This window comes from Gymnoscopelus braueri, assembly GCF_963280865.1.
Source record: "Gymnoscopelus braueri genome assembly, chromosome: 6".
Classification (NCBI taxonomy): Eukaryota; Metazoa; Chordata; class Actinopteri; order Myctophiformes; family Myctophidae; genus Gymnoscopelus; species Gymnoscopelus braueri.
Window position 1 is genome coordinate 11,265,991 of NC_137607.1, and position 14,136 is coordinate 11,280,126.

Below are 14,136 nucleotides of genomic sequence, written 5' to 3' on the forward strand. Positions count from 1 at the left end.
CGATGTGGTTGCTTTTTTGATTATTCAACTAAAATTCATCGGCAGGATGAAGTCGGTTATAGGTTTTAAATATCACTTCCTAAATATTCTCTGTTAAATGCCCAGCCCTAGTATGGGGGGAACTTGATACTAGGGGGGATTCACAGTGTTCGGTGCGGCCACTCGCTTGTCTAGCGCCTCACTTAGGGGCACCCCTTAGGGCTATTATATTATGTTCTGTTCACATTTATAACAACCATAAGCTTTGTTATGAGCAATAAACCATATTGATTTTTGTATTGCTACTTTTTTTACATGATCTGTGAGCTCTGTTAAAGCTGCAATCCAAATGTTTTATGTAACTACTCAGGATTCAAACTGAAGGAGTAGGGAGTAAGGAGACCATCTCCAACCACCACAGATGTGTTATATTGTATTAACATACAATACCATACAGATTGGTTAAAATAAAACCTTTGTTAATTACAATAAGTTATGGATTACAGCTTTAAGAAGCAGTTTGTATATTATGTTCTTATCTCTATGATGTTACTTGTACCTGTTGATCAAAGCATAATGTATTTTTATATTGTTATGTTTTTAGATGATAATATAAGCTCAGTTAAGAAGCAATGTGTATGTTGTATATCGTTGCTGTCAGGTGGAAACCTTGCATGTCCAAAACAGTTCCTTTTTTATTATTATTTTAACATTTTAAAGGTGTAAAAATAACCGATGTTCAAGCTCGTGTCACATCGTGACACGTTCTGAGCTTGTAGATCGGCTATTTTCACCACTTTTGTGGGACTTCTTGTTTGATAAAGTAGGGCATTAATTTTCAAGAACAAATCAAAAAGTAAAATGTTGAAATATCGAGACACAAGGTCTCTACCCGACAACAGCAATATTCTATATTTCTATGTGCTGTTGCTGTCATGTGACTATTGTATGGTGATGATATTATTTGAACATGTGTTTCCAGTTGTCTTTGTCCCTGTGTGTGTGTGTGTGTGTGTGTGTGTGTGTGTGTGCGTGCGTGCGTGCGTGCGTGCGTGCGTGCGTGCGTGCGTGCGTGCGTCTGTGTGTGGTTGGTTGGTTGTGTGGTGGGTGTGTGTGGATGTCGTCGTAGCATAGTACTTTGTGGATCACATAAAATTGCGTTTAGCTTCTTGTGCTTTTATGATTATTAACAAATAAAGCCTTCTGGATTCTTCTTGATTCGTCTATTGTTTTCACATGAAGTCTAGACTAATCACATGCATATTAGAAAGCGTTACATCTCACTGGATTATACCAGGGACAATGACTTGGACTTTAGCCCCCCCTCGGACACACCTGTGGACTACACCAGGTACAAATGACTTTTTGTTGCACTCTCTCATGGAGCTACTTGCGGATTATACTAGGGTCAGTCCACTCTAGGTGGACACGCACTGACCTTTTGCACCTTAATCCCTTGTATAACGCACTGACTTTTTTTTATTGTGCTCCTTTTCCTCTAAGCACCTTAACGTCCATTGTCTATCATGCACAGTATAAGTATAACATGCACAGTATACAATACATTGCTGCTATGCTCAGGCACCTTAGTTTAGTTTTGTTTAGTTTTTTTTTTGTTTTTATTATCTCAGGTAATTTGTAAATATGTAGATAACTTGTCTGGCCTTCTGTTGCTCTCTTGTTTTGATCTCCTTCCCACTTACCCCCCACCCTCTTCTTCTCCCCCCCCCTCTTCTTTCTATGGAAACTAACGTTGCGATGGGAACGATGTACAAAAAAGAATTTCACCCACTTTTTTACCTTGTAAACCTGTGATGTGACAATAAAACTGATTCTGATTCTGATTCTGATTCACTGTTCAGTGAAATGTAGTGCTTTCAGCATTGGCAAAAATACTGCCTTATAAGCTCATAGAAGGAGACTGTCCAGTCTTTAGTGCAACCATAGTTGAATAGTTAGAGAGGCCATCCGGGAAACAGGAGGTCCCAGGTTCAATTCCCAGCCCTGGGTATGTGTCGAGGTGTCAATGAGCAAGACAGTTATCCACTAGATACTCATACTCATCAGAACCATCTGAGAGTTAGGGGTGGAACCTGCAGGATAATCGATTTGTCCCACTTAATGTATGTTAAGAATGAATGCTGCAGTCTCTTGAAAGTCATTCATTGTAACTGCTCCACTGCCTGCAAGAAAATCCACTGCTCTTGTAAAAGTTAAAGATGATGATGAATAGTGACTGCATAACACAACAAGTGCCTATACTGGGCTGGTAAACTTGGCTTACTGGAGTACGTTGTGGTTATTATAAGTTATTAAGTAAGTAATAGTTACAGTATATGTTTCCAAATGTTTACCACTTTAATACTTGACATACATTGAATTGTTAATTGTTCAATTGTTTTCAATTAAAAATAAACAGGGTAACTTGTAGTCTTAGCATAATTTAGTAGAATGGGGCATCGCCTTGGTACGCCATCTTGAATTTGGCAATACATAATTAACTGATGGTGATTTGACTCATTCAGTCACATTCATTGAGCCCTAAAACCTTGGGTTAGACACAAAAAACACCTTTCTAGTTTGGAATTCAATGGAATTGAGAAATAGACATTTTTTAGCTCCTGGCAGCCATTACGGACTCCATCTTGAAAATGCTGCCTTTCCAGAAGTTAGGTTTTCCTAGAATTTTAGTATGCTATTTAACGTTCACAATAGTAACAGAATCCATTTACAAATAATGTTCTATCAATTAAATGGGGTTTCAACCATATACTGACCTATCTAATATTGGAGTTATCACAAACCGACCCCTAGGGGGCCAGCACAACTTGTTTGTGATGTTTTTTGAAAACCTTATGCCCATACCTAACACCATGGCAAAAATCTAAAACTAGTCACCAAGTGCAGAATCTTTATGAATCCTCTCAGCTATTAGGGTTCATTTGAAAATGTTAGAACCGTCCAAACCTTGGAGCGGTGTGGTTACAGAAAGGAGATCTCCGATCCCCAGGGACCTTTTGAACGGGTTATGCACAGAAGCGGCAATTATAAAAACTGCATTTACCCGTGGCAACGGAGAAACAACATGTTCCCCGCCATCGTGATTTCAGAGCAAACTCGGCCCTGTTAGCAGGCCCGTGGCCTTCAGGGAATTTACGGCTAGCAGGCCCGTGGCCTTCAGGGAATTTAGGGCAAATTTTTGGTCTAAAGGCGGTTACACACCGGCGAATATGCGAAGATACGCAAAATTCGGACTCGTTCCGAAGAATTAAAAGACGCTTTTAACCAGCTCTCATCCTATGCCTACAACCTGGAGCTCTGTCGGTCCTAAGTCTAATCACACAGAAAAGAGAGCCAAAGTGCAAATATTATACACTTACAGCATCCAGCATCGTTTCATCAGCTACAAATCTCTACCTGTATGGAGTGTGTATTGTGTCAGTAAATGTAACAGCCGTAGTGTGGAATTCCGATACTCACCGAGGGCGAGTTTAAAAGCTTCCCTTTATTTGCACAGTTCATAGTGGGATCACAAATGTGTATTTAACAATACAAAATACAAATGCAAAATACAAATAGAAATAAATTCTAGGAAGGTTTCATGTCCGTCTGGTCAGATTTACAAATGCCATAATTTAAGCGGGTCCTTTAGATAAAAAAAAAAAGGAGGTTCCATTTAAATCTAATTCAGCCTTGAACACAGGCCAGTCTAAATTTGGTAGTTCCAAAAATGTACAAATACTAAACCTACCCAGGTGGGAGTTTTAGTGCCGGATTCCCATGTGTGGACTGATGAAGTAGCTCAAACCCAACCTGGTGCCATGAACGGTCGACACGAGTTACAGCCTTTTCGTGTCCAAAACCCCAAAAAGCCTCTTCGATACTCTCATGAGAGCCCTTATATACGGTAGTACGGTGTTAAGGAAGTTCCCCAGACATGAGTGTGTGTGCATGTAAGCGTGCACGCCAAGGTGATTCTTCAAAAGGTCAAGAAGTCAGTGTGTCTGTATGTGGCTTTTTGTGGCTTTTTCAACAGCCACCCACCCACACACACACAAAAGAACCTTACTTGGCACCTTTTTCATCAAGTTATCTCACTGATCAGTCATAATTACAGGCTGTATGTCACGTACACAGCGGGTGCAGTGCACATACAGGAAATGCAAAACCACAACAGGCCTCTGCCTGCTGCAAGCCTTCGAGTGCACCTCAGCAGTAATTTCAACCAGTCAATATCATCCTTCTTTAGGCGATAATATAATTTCAAGCCTATATCCTAAAGTGAGCTGTTCAACATAAATTACGTTCTAATACATTTCCTTATGTTCAACAAAATGCAGCTGCAACAATGTTTCCTATCCCCTCACTCTTGTGGTTAGCTATTCAGAGCGCTGCACGTCTCTTGTTTGTTTCACATGCTGCAAAACTACCAAGAAAAACAATGTGGTAAAACATGCCAAAAGTAAAGAGCTATAAGACAGATAGGCTTGTTCAGTGAAGACTACAGTCTGGATAACAGCACCACAACCATGCAGCTGTCCTGCTAGTTGTCCTGCACACAGATATGGAAACAATATGGATACTCTTCTTCTTGCTGTGGAGCTCAGGTACAGTAGGACTTTGTTTTAATGACACTTGAATCCCAGCATCCCTATTTTGGGGGGAACATTTGCAAGTTATTGTAAATATATTTCATTAAAAAAACTGAAAATAAAAGAAAATTGAAAATCACCTGACACTTGTACATCTGCTTTTTTCACAATTTCTTAAACGTTTGTTTGATACATTTTTTTGTGTATTCATTCATTTAGAATTTTTCTGAAATGATTTTGAAAAATGTCTTGCTTTTATGAAACCATTTTGTAGGATACGTAAAAAACGAAGAAAAACCTAAAACATATTTATGCATAACCCCAAAAAATGGCCCATGAACCAAGCCAGTGTTTGAGAAACACTGCTCTAAGGCAGTGCAGCTGAACACCATCAGCTCACTGCTACAGTAGTTGTCTTAAAGCCTCTATGTAACTTTTTAATGAATTAAATGCAATTTTATCCAATCTGTACGGTAGAGTATGTTAATACTATATCACTTACAGCGCAGTACTACAATATGTATGGAAGAGTACGTTAATACAATATCATTAAATGTAATACAATGTGGGTGGTTGTATTTATGTCTCCCTGCTCTTCTATTGAGACATTTAGATCATGACAAAGGTCATGTCTCACCTAGACAGAGGATCTGACAGGAATGTTGACCTGATGGTCAAGATAAAATCCCCTGAGCAAGCAGGTAGGCCCTATTATTTTTATTGGTAAAAATGTCAAGTTCAACCCCGGGGTAGAAGGGAAAGTTACAGAGTGCAGCTTTAAAGAGGGATCCTCCAAAGCCGTTGTACCATCTTATACTCTCTACAACAGTGCTTCTCAACCACTGGTCCGGGGACGACCAGTGGTCGTTGAGGGGGTTACAGGTTGTCCCCAGCTAAATGATGGAGAGTTGGTAACCAAAAGGACCCTTATTAGGTAGATATTTAACTCATGGGAGTGTAAAATTAAACCAAATGGACATTTGGTTTCATTTTACACTCTTAAGAGTTAAATTATAGTTAAACATCTGCATTACTTAATTTACTAGAAGTCTACACAATTAGAGAATGTAGAAGAATTGTTATTTTGTCATCATGGAGTTGTCGTTTGTGACTATTTCAGTGAAAGACATTCCTAAGGAGGTCATTTCAAATTACATATAAAGGATCAACAATGTTCTTGCATTGCAAGGTAAGTCAATATGTTGTTTTATTTTAAGCTAAGGTTCAGTTATGACTTCCCATAGTTTTCGGTATCTAATGTGTATTAGCCCATTGCTAAATCATCCTGTTTTCCATTTGTTTTTAGCACACCTGGATATTGTTCCCACATATCGTGGGTTTGATTCACACTCTGGATGTCATGAAAGCACAACTGGAAAGCCCAATAAGATCTCGCACTAGTTTGCCACAACAATGGCACAAACCCAGAGGACCCGAAATAAACCCGGTGCCCATATCATCCGTGGTGGTCGCAAAAGCCAAAAAAAAGAGACCTGTTGACTGTCACTACACAGGGAAAAGGTAAATTCAAGCTGAACGGGGGGCAGGGGTATTCAGACTTTATTTACAAACCAGGTTAACTCACAATAAGCGGCCACGCCTCATGAAAGATTGCTTTTGATTTAAGTTTATTTCTTAAGAAAACATTGGCTGATGCATATTATCAGCATCTTTGAGGTCCACACATACAGTAACATAAAGATATTTGTTAACAACCAAGTTCATATGGGATCATTCATAGCAGTACACTCTGTTTTTTGTTTTGCTAGGATGAGGAGCAACTCCATAACAGAGGAGGACTTGATCCTGCTGCAGCAACAGACAGGAGCACCCATCAGCTATTTGGCCAACAGACCCCCTGTCGAGGTAGCTGTAGGAGGACGCAAATACCCCCATGGAAGTGGTTTGAGCCATCAGGTAAATGAAAAGCACTTGCCTGAACTGAGAGTATTTTGAGTATACAAATTTCATTCCACTTAGAACATTAAGTACAAGTAATCTCTAATAGTATTTAACACATGGTTGTACCATCAACCCTTTATTCAAACAAGACAAAAAAAAATCCGGAATCACATTGAGGAAAAGCAAAACATTTTCAAAGTCAAGGAGTTACATCACTCATCTTTGATGATGTGTGGTTGGAAGTTGGACAGCATGCTAACCACATACCATATCTGATTAATGTTACCAAGACAAGTATTTGGGATCTTACCAGAAATAATCTTAACGTTTTTTATTTTGCTCTTTCCACATGAACTCTGTGCTTAGCAATTTTGTCATCTCAACATCTGCATGTGGCATCTGACGGTTGGACCTGGAAAAAGGTGGAATGTTACATTTCAGACCAATATCTTCCACTTCTTTTTCAATAAGAAAACCCTTGTCAGTCATTAAACCATCTCCTACATTAAGGCAGCCACACCGAATCAAACCCTGCAGTTTCTCCATGACATTACACTGATAAAAGATCTCTTTGTCCGAGATGGATCCAGTATAGAGGGCAGACACAAAGATAACAGCACCTCGTGGGTCACAGACAACTAGAGACTTGAGTGTGTTGACAGACTTGTAAGTGGAATACGTCTGACTCTGCAAGACTAATGAAGTAGGCTTCTCTATCTTTAGTTCTGTACAGTCCAGTATTGCAAAAGTGTTTGGGAAGTCCTCTTTAAAGTTAGCTGGCATGTTCTGTGAAATCACATCTCTATGTGGCCAAATGGCCAGTTGGCCAAGTCTGTCATACATGTAGTCTATCCAGGAGTTCATCAGTGTGCTGACACTCTGTAAAGGAATGTGAAATCTAAATGCTAAATCTTTGTGGTTAAAATGTCTGAATTGTATTAGTGTGAGTAAAAACTGACTACACAAGGGCATTTCTTGGATTTTCTTGTCTATCTTTATGTATGTGAGAGGAATCTATGTTTTTGTGGGGCATCTGGATTATTTGGCAATTTGAAAAATTCACACAAGTCGTTGAACTGATCATATGTGAAGCCAGTGTTGTAATGGAAATAATCTGGGACAGAACTTTCATTTTAACTCTCTGGACTGGTTGTGCATGCGTGAAGTTCTTCTCTAAGCAGCTGGAGTTGGCCGTCTTTCGCATCCAGTGCCATGTTCAGCTTCACCATCTCCTGCGTCTGTTGTGCCAATCTGTCCTTTAGAGTTTTCAGTTCCTCTTCATGGTTGCATGTGAGATGATGTGCCTCTGTAATAGTAAAAATGACAAAAAAAAAGAACATTTAATCAATTATTGAATGTGTCTTCCTTATTACAGCTTCCTCTCATCTGCACAGCTGAACCAATACCACCTGCAAACCAGCCTGGCGATTTCCTGGATGTCCCAGATGTCTGTACTGTGCTGAATAACAATAACTTAAATTGTTACAGTAACATGAGCATTACATTGTCAATAGCTCTAGAACGTGACACCAGACAACAGAACACAGACCTTTGGAGTCTTGCACGGTCTCCCCGACTTACATCAAGCTCCTTTCATAGGATATGCTCCAGGAGAGCCAACCATGAGAGTCTTGCTACAAGTATCAAGACCCCAGTGCAAAAGACAGACCAAGGCAATGAAAAGAGGGATAGACCTTGAGTCCACTGCAGCATTGCAGTACTGTGAGGTCACAGGCAATCGAGTTTTGCCATGTGACTTTGTGGTAAATCCTCACGCTCCACACCTTGAAGTGGAAGGTTATTCCCGTCATTGAGAGGGGTGAGGGTGACAGTACAAGCTATGGACTTTTAGAGATCAAGTGCCCATCAAAAGACACCATCCAACAGTGTGTATATCTCAAGAGGCAGGCAGATGGCAGCTACAAGCTCAAGGAGAGTCACACATCACTTCTAAATGATGGGGCAGCATGCCATGGTGTGACTTCTATGTTATGTGTAAAAATGACTACCACCTACAGCGCATACCTTTTGATGCTGTAAACTCATTCACTGCCAGATTTATTTCTGGCTGTGTTTGCCCACTGCCAGCAAATTTTGATTTTTTTTTTAAACTTTCAACAGGTCACAAAACAATTATATTCATAATTTTCGTATTCTTTTTTTAACTTTCAACAGGTCACAAAACAATTATATTCATTATGATCGCAAGTCCAATCGTTAGTAAACAGACAGGCTGTCCGTGCACGTCGCCCAGACAACAAACATTCCGATTGGTCCTTCTCATGCAGCCCAGTGTAAACACGCCATTTATCGTCAAAATTGGACGGTTCACTTACTTTTTCAGCTCGCCACAGAAAATGTACATCCCTTACGATCGTGTTTCCAACTGTTTGTAGACACACAGGGTAGGTGTGTGAGTGGCCCAGAGAACAAATATTCAATCCGCACTTGCACCTGATTGGCTTAGCCTGCGTTGCCAGGGCTGCTTATTTTATAGGCGATTTTGGGCTTATTTGGTCGCTTCTTTTGGGCTCGTTTGGATAGACCACGTGAGGTTGGAAATCTCACGTTCTAAACAGTCATTGTAAGAGCATAAGGTGGTTGATAATTTGAAGTGCAGTTGCTTATTGTGAGGCGTTGTGAGCTTGTAGATCGGCTATTTTAAAATAGCCAATATGTGTTTAAAAGGCGAACAAATCCTTTTTTTGGGCTTCTTTTCGTAGACCTGGTTGCTTGTTTCTCGTGCAGAATCTGGCAACCTGACTTTTGGTCGCGCAGAATTGTTGTTTAAAGACGTTAAGACGATTAGCGTGGGTAATAATGTTTTGTTTGGGATGTACGCGAAAATGACGGACATATAATGTGACTGTGGTGGGAATAGGGACATTATCGCAGTGACTGCAAAGACATAATGTATAAGTAGGCTACTATTAGCCATTTTTGGCTAACGTTAAACAGTGTGCTAAAGGGTTTCCCCTTCCGGTGTGGTCGCTACTGTGGCAAAATTTTGTTGGACGAAAATAAATATGCTCCAAAGAGGCAAATGTATAGTGAACAATGAAAAGTAGACGAAACAATGTGTACATAAAGCGAGAACGTTGTGGCTAGTGTTGTAGTGACATATGTCGTTGTTGTGTTGTTGGTGTGTGTGTGTGTGTGTGTGTGTGTGTGTGTGTGTGTGTGTGTGTGTGTGTGTGTGTGTGTGTTAGCGTCTTACCTTGGAACAAACATGGTAGTTCTTGGTTATCTTCGATGGATTAAGCTTTGAGTGAGGTCTTCCACACTGTTTAATCCATATTTTACATCCCTCCAGTTCTGTTTTTGGTTTCGGAAAGGCGAAAAATGTTGTGGATAACTTTCATCTGAGTTGCAAGTCCTGTATACACACCGCCTCTGCATTTTGCTCTGGTAGAGAAAGCTTGCCAGGCTCTCCTAGCTTCGTGACCGTTGCTAACGTAGGATTGGACTAAACCGGTTTGGGGAGGGGCTTAGCGAAGAGTCCATTGTGGACAAAATCTTACCCAACAATAACAGAAGTTTTGGGTCTGAAAGTCTAAATCTCATCAAACGGTGGTTCCCTGGCTCAAATGCTGAATAGATAATGGACCTTGATATGAAAAGGGTTGAAAACCACTGCTCTACAATAAATATGACAGCAGTTCCATCTGCTCTGGCTTTGTACCATCTTACTCTCTACAATAAATGCTTTTGAAACATCTGCTTGACTGTGTCTCCGTGTCAGAGGAACCAAGTCACCACTAGAACATTCCACAGTAATTAGCCCTCATCATTTTGATATGATGTGTATTAACCCGTTCAATCCAGGAACGCATCTGTGTCATTTTAGATTTCTTTGGCTATTCAAAATAGCACTCTGAGCCTCGCTATGAGCTTGTAGATCTGCGTTATTAAAGTGAACATTTTTAACTCAAATCTTTGCTTTTGGGAGTCCCTGGAACAAAATATTTTGAGATGGGGGGGGTCCGCGGCCAAATCATTTTGGGGGTCCTTGACATGAAAATGTTTCTACAAATGTCTTCTAAATCCTAACAGTCTTTTTGAAAAAACTTATGTTGCTATAATATCAGTGGTTCTCAAACGTTTTCTTGCTTTTTCAAGATTTTTCAAAAATAGCAGATCTACAAGCTCATAGCGCTATGAGCTTGTATATCTGCAATTTTCAAATAGCCCAAAGAAATCTAAAATGACACAGATGCGTTCCCGGTCAGGGACATGTCAGTAGAATATGATGGCCTAAAACCAGACTGATTGTGTAAAAGTACATTATTTTCAAGAGGCTAATTATTTGCCTGGTTGTAAGACCATTCTTTAAAATACCGGGGAGACAACGTATAAACAATACTCTGTTGTACCCGTTGTCTGTTTGTGGCCCTTTTATGTCCATATATTGAGATCTCTGTATCAGTCTGCCTGCCTGTGTCACTTTTATGCCCATATGGATATGGAGATCTCTAAACAGTATGTCCCTTCAATGACATCACATTGCTTTATGATATTCTTCCATGCTGTTTTGGGCCCAACTGAATTGTTACTGTAAGTATATTGTGTAAATATAAAAATGTTATTTGTGTTTATTTTAATTTGTTTGCTTATCCTTAATCCGTTATATATACAATTTGGCTTATGGTGGAGGGGTGGGACTTCATGACGCAATGTTAACAGGTGCAAAACATTTCTGTCCAAACCCCAGACGTCAGTGACCACTTGAAACTGGATTATCTAGGTGTGAAAGTTGCACATCAGCCTAAACATCTAATAAGTTAAACATTCTCAAATACAAACTAATCAAATCTAAGCTTTTGAAATCGATTTCAAAATATCTTCTCCTTTTTATGTTTTATTCTTGTTTACTAAATATCGATCCAGACATCGGTAATCGGTGGTCCACGACTTTCTCAGACCTCAACATCTGGCATCAGTCTAGCTCTAATGTGAATGCCCTGAAAGAATGGGTCCATGCTTCATTGCTTACATAATCAACAGTGTTCTGCAGCAGAAAACGTGTCGGCCTTCCCCACAGAGTAGAGCTGGTGCAAAACTAATGTAGTAATGCCACACAATCGAGGGCCAGGGCCCGTCAGTGCAGCAGCTTGACATTGAGGGCCTCACCACCGCCAAGCTGAAGGTCCTACATCATCACCTTGCCGAAGTCAACAAGGCAGCAGTCGTCCTCCTACAAGAGACACACTATAGCCTACACCCGATGACAGCCTTAAGCTGTCGGGGTTCCTCCTCGCTGGGTCCATCCACAGCAAACAGCACAGAATGGCAACATTTGTCAGGTCTGAGCTGGGCTGGACAGCTATGGGTCAATCTCGCCAGGCTCTGGAATGGAGTGAGCTGGTCACCAGGAGGATCGAGCAAACAATGGTCGTCAATGTTTACAAGGACACACCATCAGTGCTGATGCATCATCACTCCTTTGCCCCCGCCAGATGTCGTCCCTCTCCACGGTGGCCAGCCTTCGCGGCAGGTGAACTCAAACCATCACCTAACTCAAACCGGGTAAGGCCAGAGTTCGTCATCCATCAGAGAACAGAAACATATTTTTGGCTATCGCTCGATCTTCTTGTTGTGCTTCTGGAGATCTATGTTCCCAAAGACCTGACGCTGTTCACCCTGCTGAAGCCGAACAAACCTGCAGAAGACCCCAAGGCCCATAGATCCTAGTGATGGATCCACAGCTATACTGCGGGAACAGGCCAGTTCAGCAGGCTCAAAAGACTCAGGAACTATGTCCCACACATCTACGACCTACCGAATATACAATCTAGAAAATACACAGATGTCCTGGCCATCATGCTGAGACAACCAACATGGATGTAAGATGGCCTCAGCCATGACATAGACGGTAGCCTACCTCCGCCAAGATGTTAACATCCACACAAGGCCTGGTCTTCTCTGTAGCTGAATACTGCACCCCAGTCTGGAGCAGAAGCCCACACATCAACAACTCCCTCCGGATCATAGCTGGCTGCCTGAAGCAGACTGCAGACTACCCCCTATACAGAGCACCTTCAGAGGGCCGGCCTCTTCAACATAGGGCCAGAGACGAGAGCATGGTTACAGTACAGTGAGACATCTGACGATACATGGAAGGAGTTTGGTGTACTGGCCAAAAGAGTTCCCTCTCATTCTACCAATAACATACAGACCCAGACTCACAGATTGACGGTGATCAATCTGTGAGGCATTTCTTGCTTTACCTGTGTATCAAAGCTAGTAGTCAACAACATTTCTTGGATATCTATGAGCAAATGTGTGACTTTTACCCTTTTCTCTGGTAAATTCAGGCACGTAGGTTGTTGGACAAATAAACACCTTCCTTTCAAAGAAAAAAAAAGTGCTCTTTCAGTTCTGGGGGGAGGGGACAAAGGACAGATAAAGGGTGTATGGAGAGAGACACATAGAGGCTACTGTTGTTACTAAAAACACAATTATCTCACTTTAAAAAACACATTCACCCCCAAAGGAATCATCATGTTTGTATGCCCATTTTTCAACTGTGGTCAACGTAATTATTAATAGGCGAAGTGGCGAAAATAGCCATTCTACAATCTCACACGTTGCAACAGGGGGAAAAAAAACGGGGAAGTGAGTTGAGAGACCCCGGTCAACAAAAGTGTACAGGTCTAATAGGTTGATATGGTGGTAATCAGCAGTTTGAAGATGTTACTTGGGGACCTGGTTGAGAGAGGGCAAAGCTTCTCCGCTGTGTGTTCGGCGAATGGCTTCTGCTAGGGTGCCGGAGATGTCGAGAACCTGGAGCTTTGGACACTTTTCCACGTTCTCCTGCTGAGGGATGGTGTTGGTGACGACAAAAGCTTCAAAGCGGCCATCGTTGATGCGAGCAATGGCGTCACCACTGAGAATCCCGTGGGTGAGGATGGCATACACCTTGGTGGCACCGGCTGTCTTTAGCTTTTCTGCTGCCTGGTAGAGTGTGCTACAGGTATCGGCCATGTCATCGACCAGGATGGCAACCCGGCCTTTCACATTTCCGAATAGATCCATGCGGTCCACCTCGTTGTGCCTCTTCCTCACTTTGTGTATGAGAGCGACGTCCATGTCTAGCCTGTTAGCGATGGCTTTAGCCCGCTTGACACCCCCGGCATCCGGAGACACTATGATGCAGTTTGTCATGTCGCTGAAGTTCTCCTCAATCCATTCCAGCACGGCTGTCTCGGCGGAGACGTTTTCCACAGGAATTTTAAAGAACCCTTGTATCTGGGCCGAATGGAGATCCACCGTGATGGCGTGATCGGCTCCGGCCTCAGAAACCATGTTGGCTACAACCTTTGCTGAGATGCAGGTGCGACCCTCCTGCTTGTCCTGTCTCGCATACGGGAACAAAGGGAGGACTGCGGTCACTCGTGCTGCCGAAGCCATCTTGCAGGCATTGATCATCATCACAAGCTCCATCAAGATGTTGTTGATCTCTCCACAACCACTTTGGACAACGAAGACATCCTTCCCCCTGACATCCTCCTCAATGTCCACACGTATCTCCTTATTGCTGAAGGTGGTGAACTTCACCTTCCCCAGCTCAACGTTCAAATGACCAGCAATCTTCTGTGAGAGGGCGAGGTTGGAGCTGCCGCTGAACACTTTGATGTTTTCGTTTGATGTAATACCCATGTTC

General features: G+C 41.8%; 2 protein-coding genes across 2 annotated transcripts in view; one reads left to right on the forward strand and one right to left on the reverse strand.

The window, feature by feature from the left end:
- Positions 1-14,136, forward strand: part of LOC308086529 (uncharacterized protein) — a 280,681-nt gene that overhangs the window by 143,903 nt on the left and 122,642 nt on the right. The gene's annotated exons all lie outside the window — the stretch shown is intronic.
- Positions 13,167-14,132, reverse strand: LOC308086788 (ribose-phosphate pyrophosphokinase 1-like; the record flags this gene model as incomplete). Its single annotated transcript, XM_080430435.1, has 1 exon — positions 13,167-14,132. One exon carries the CDS (start codon positions 14,130-14,132, stop codon positions 13,167-13,169), a length of 966 nt encoding a protein of 321 aa, XP_080286561.1.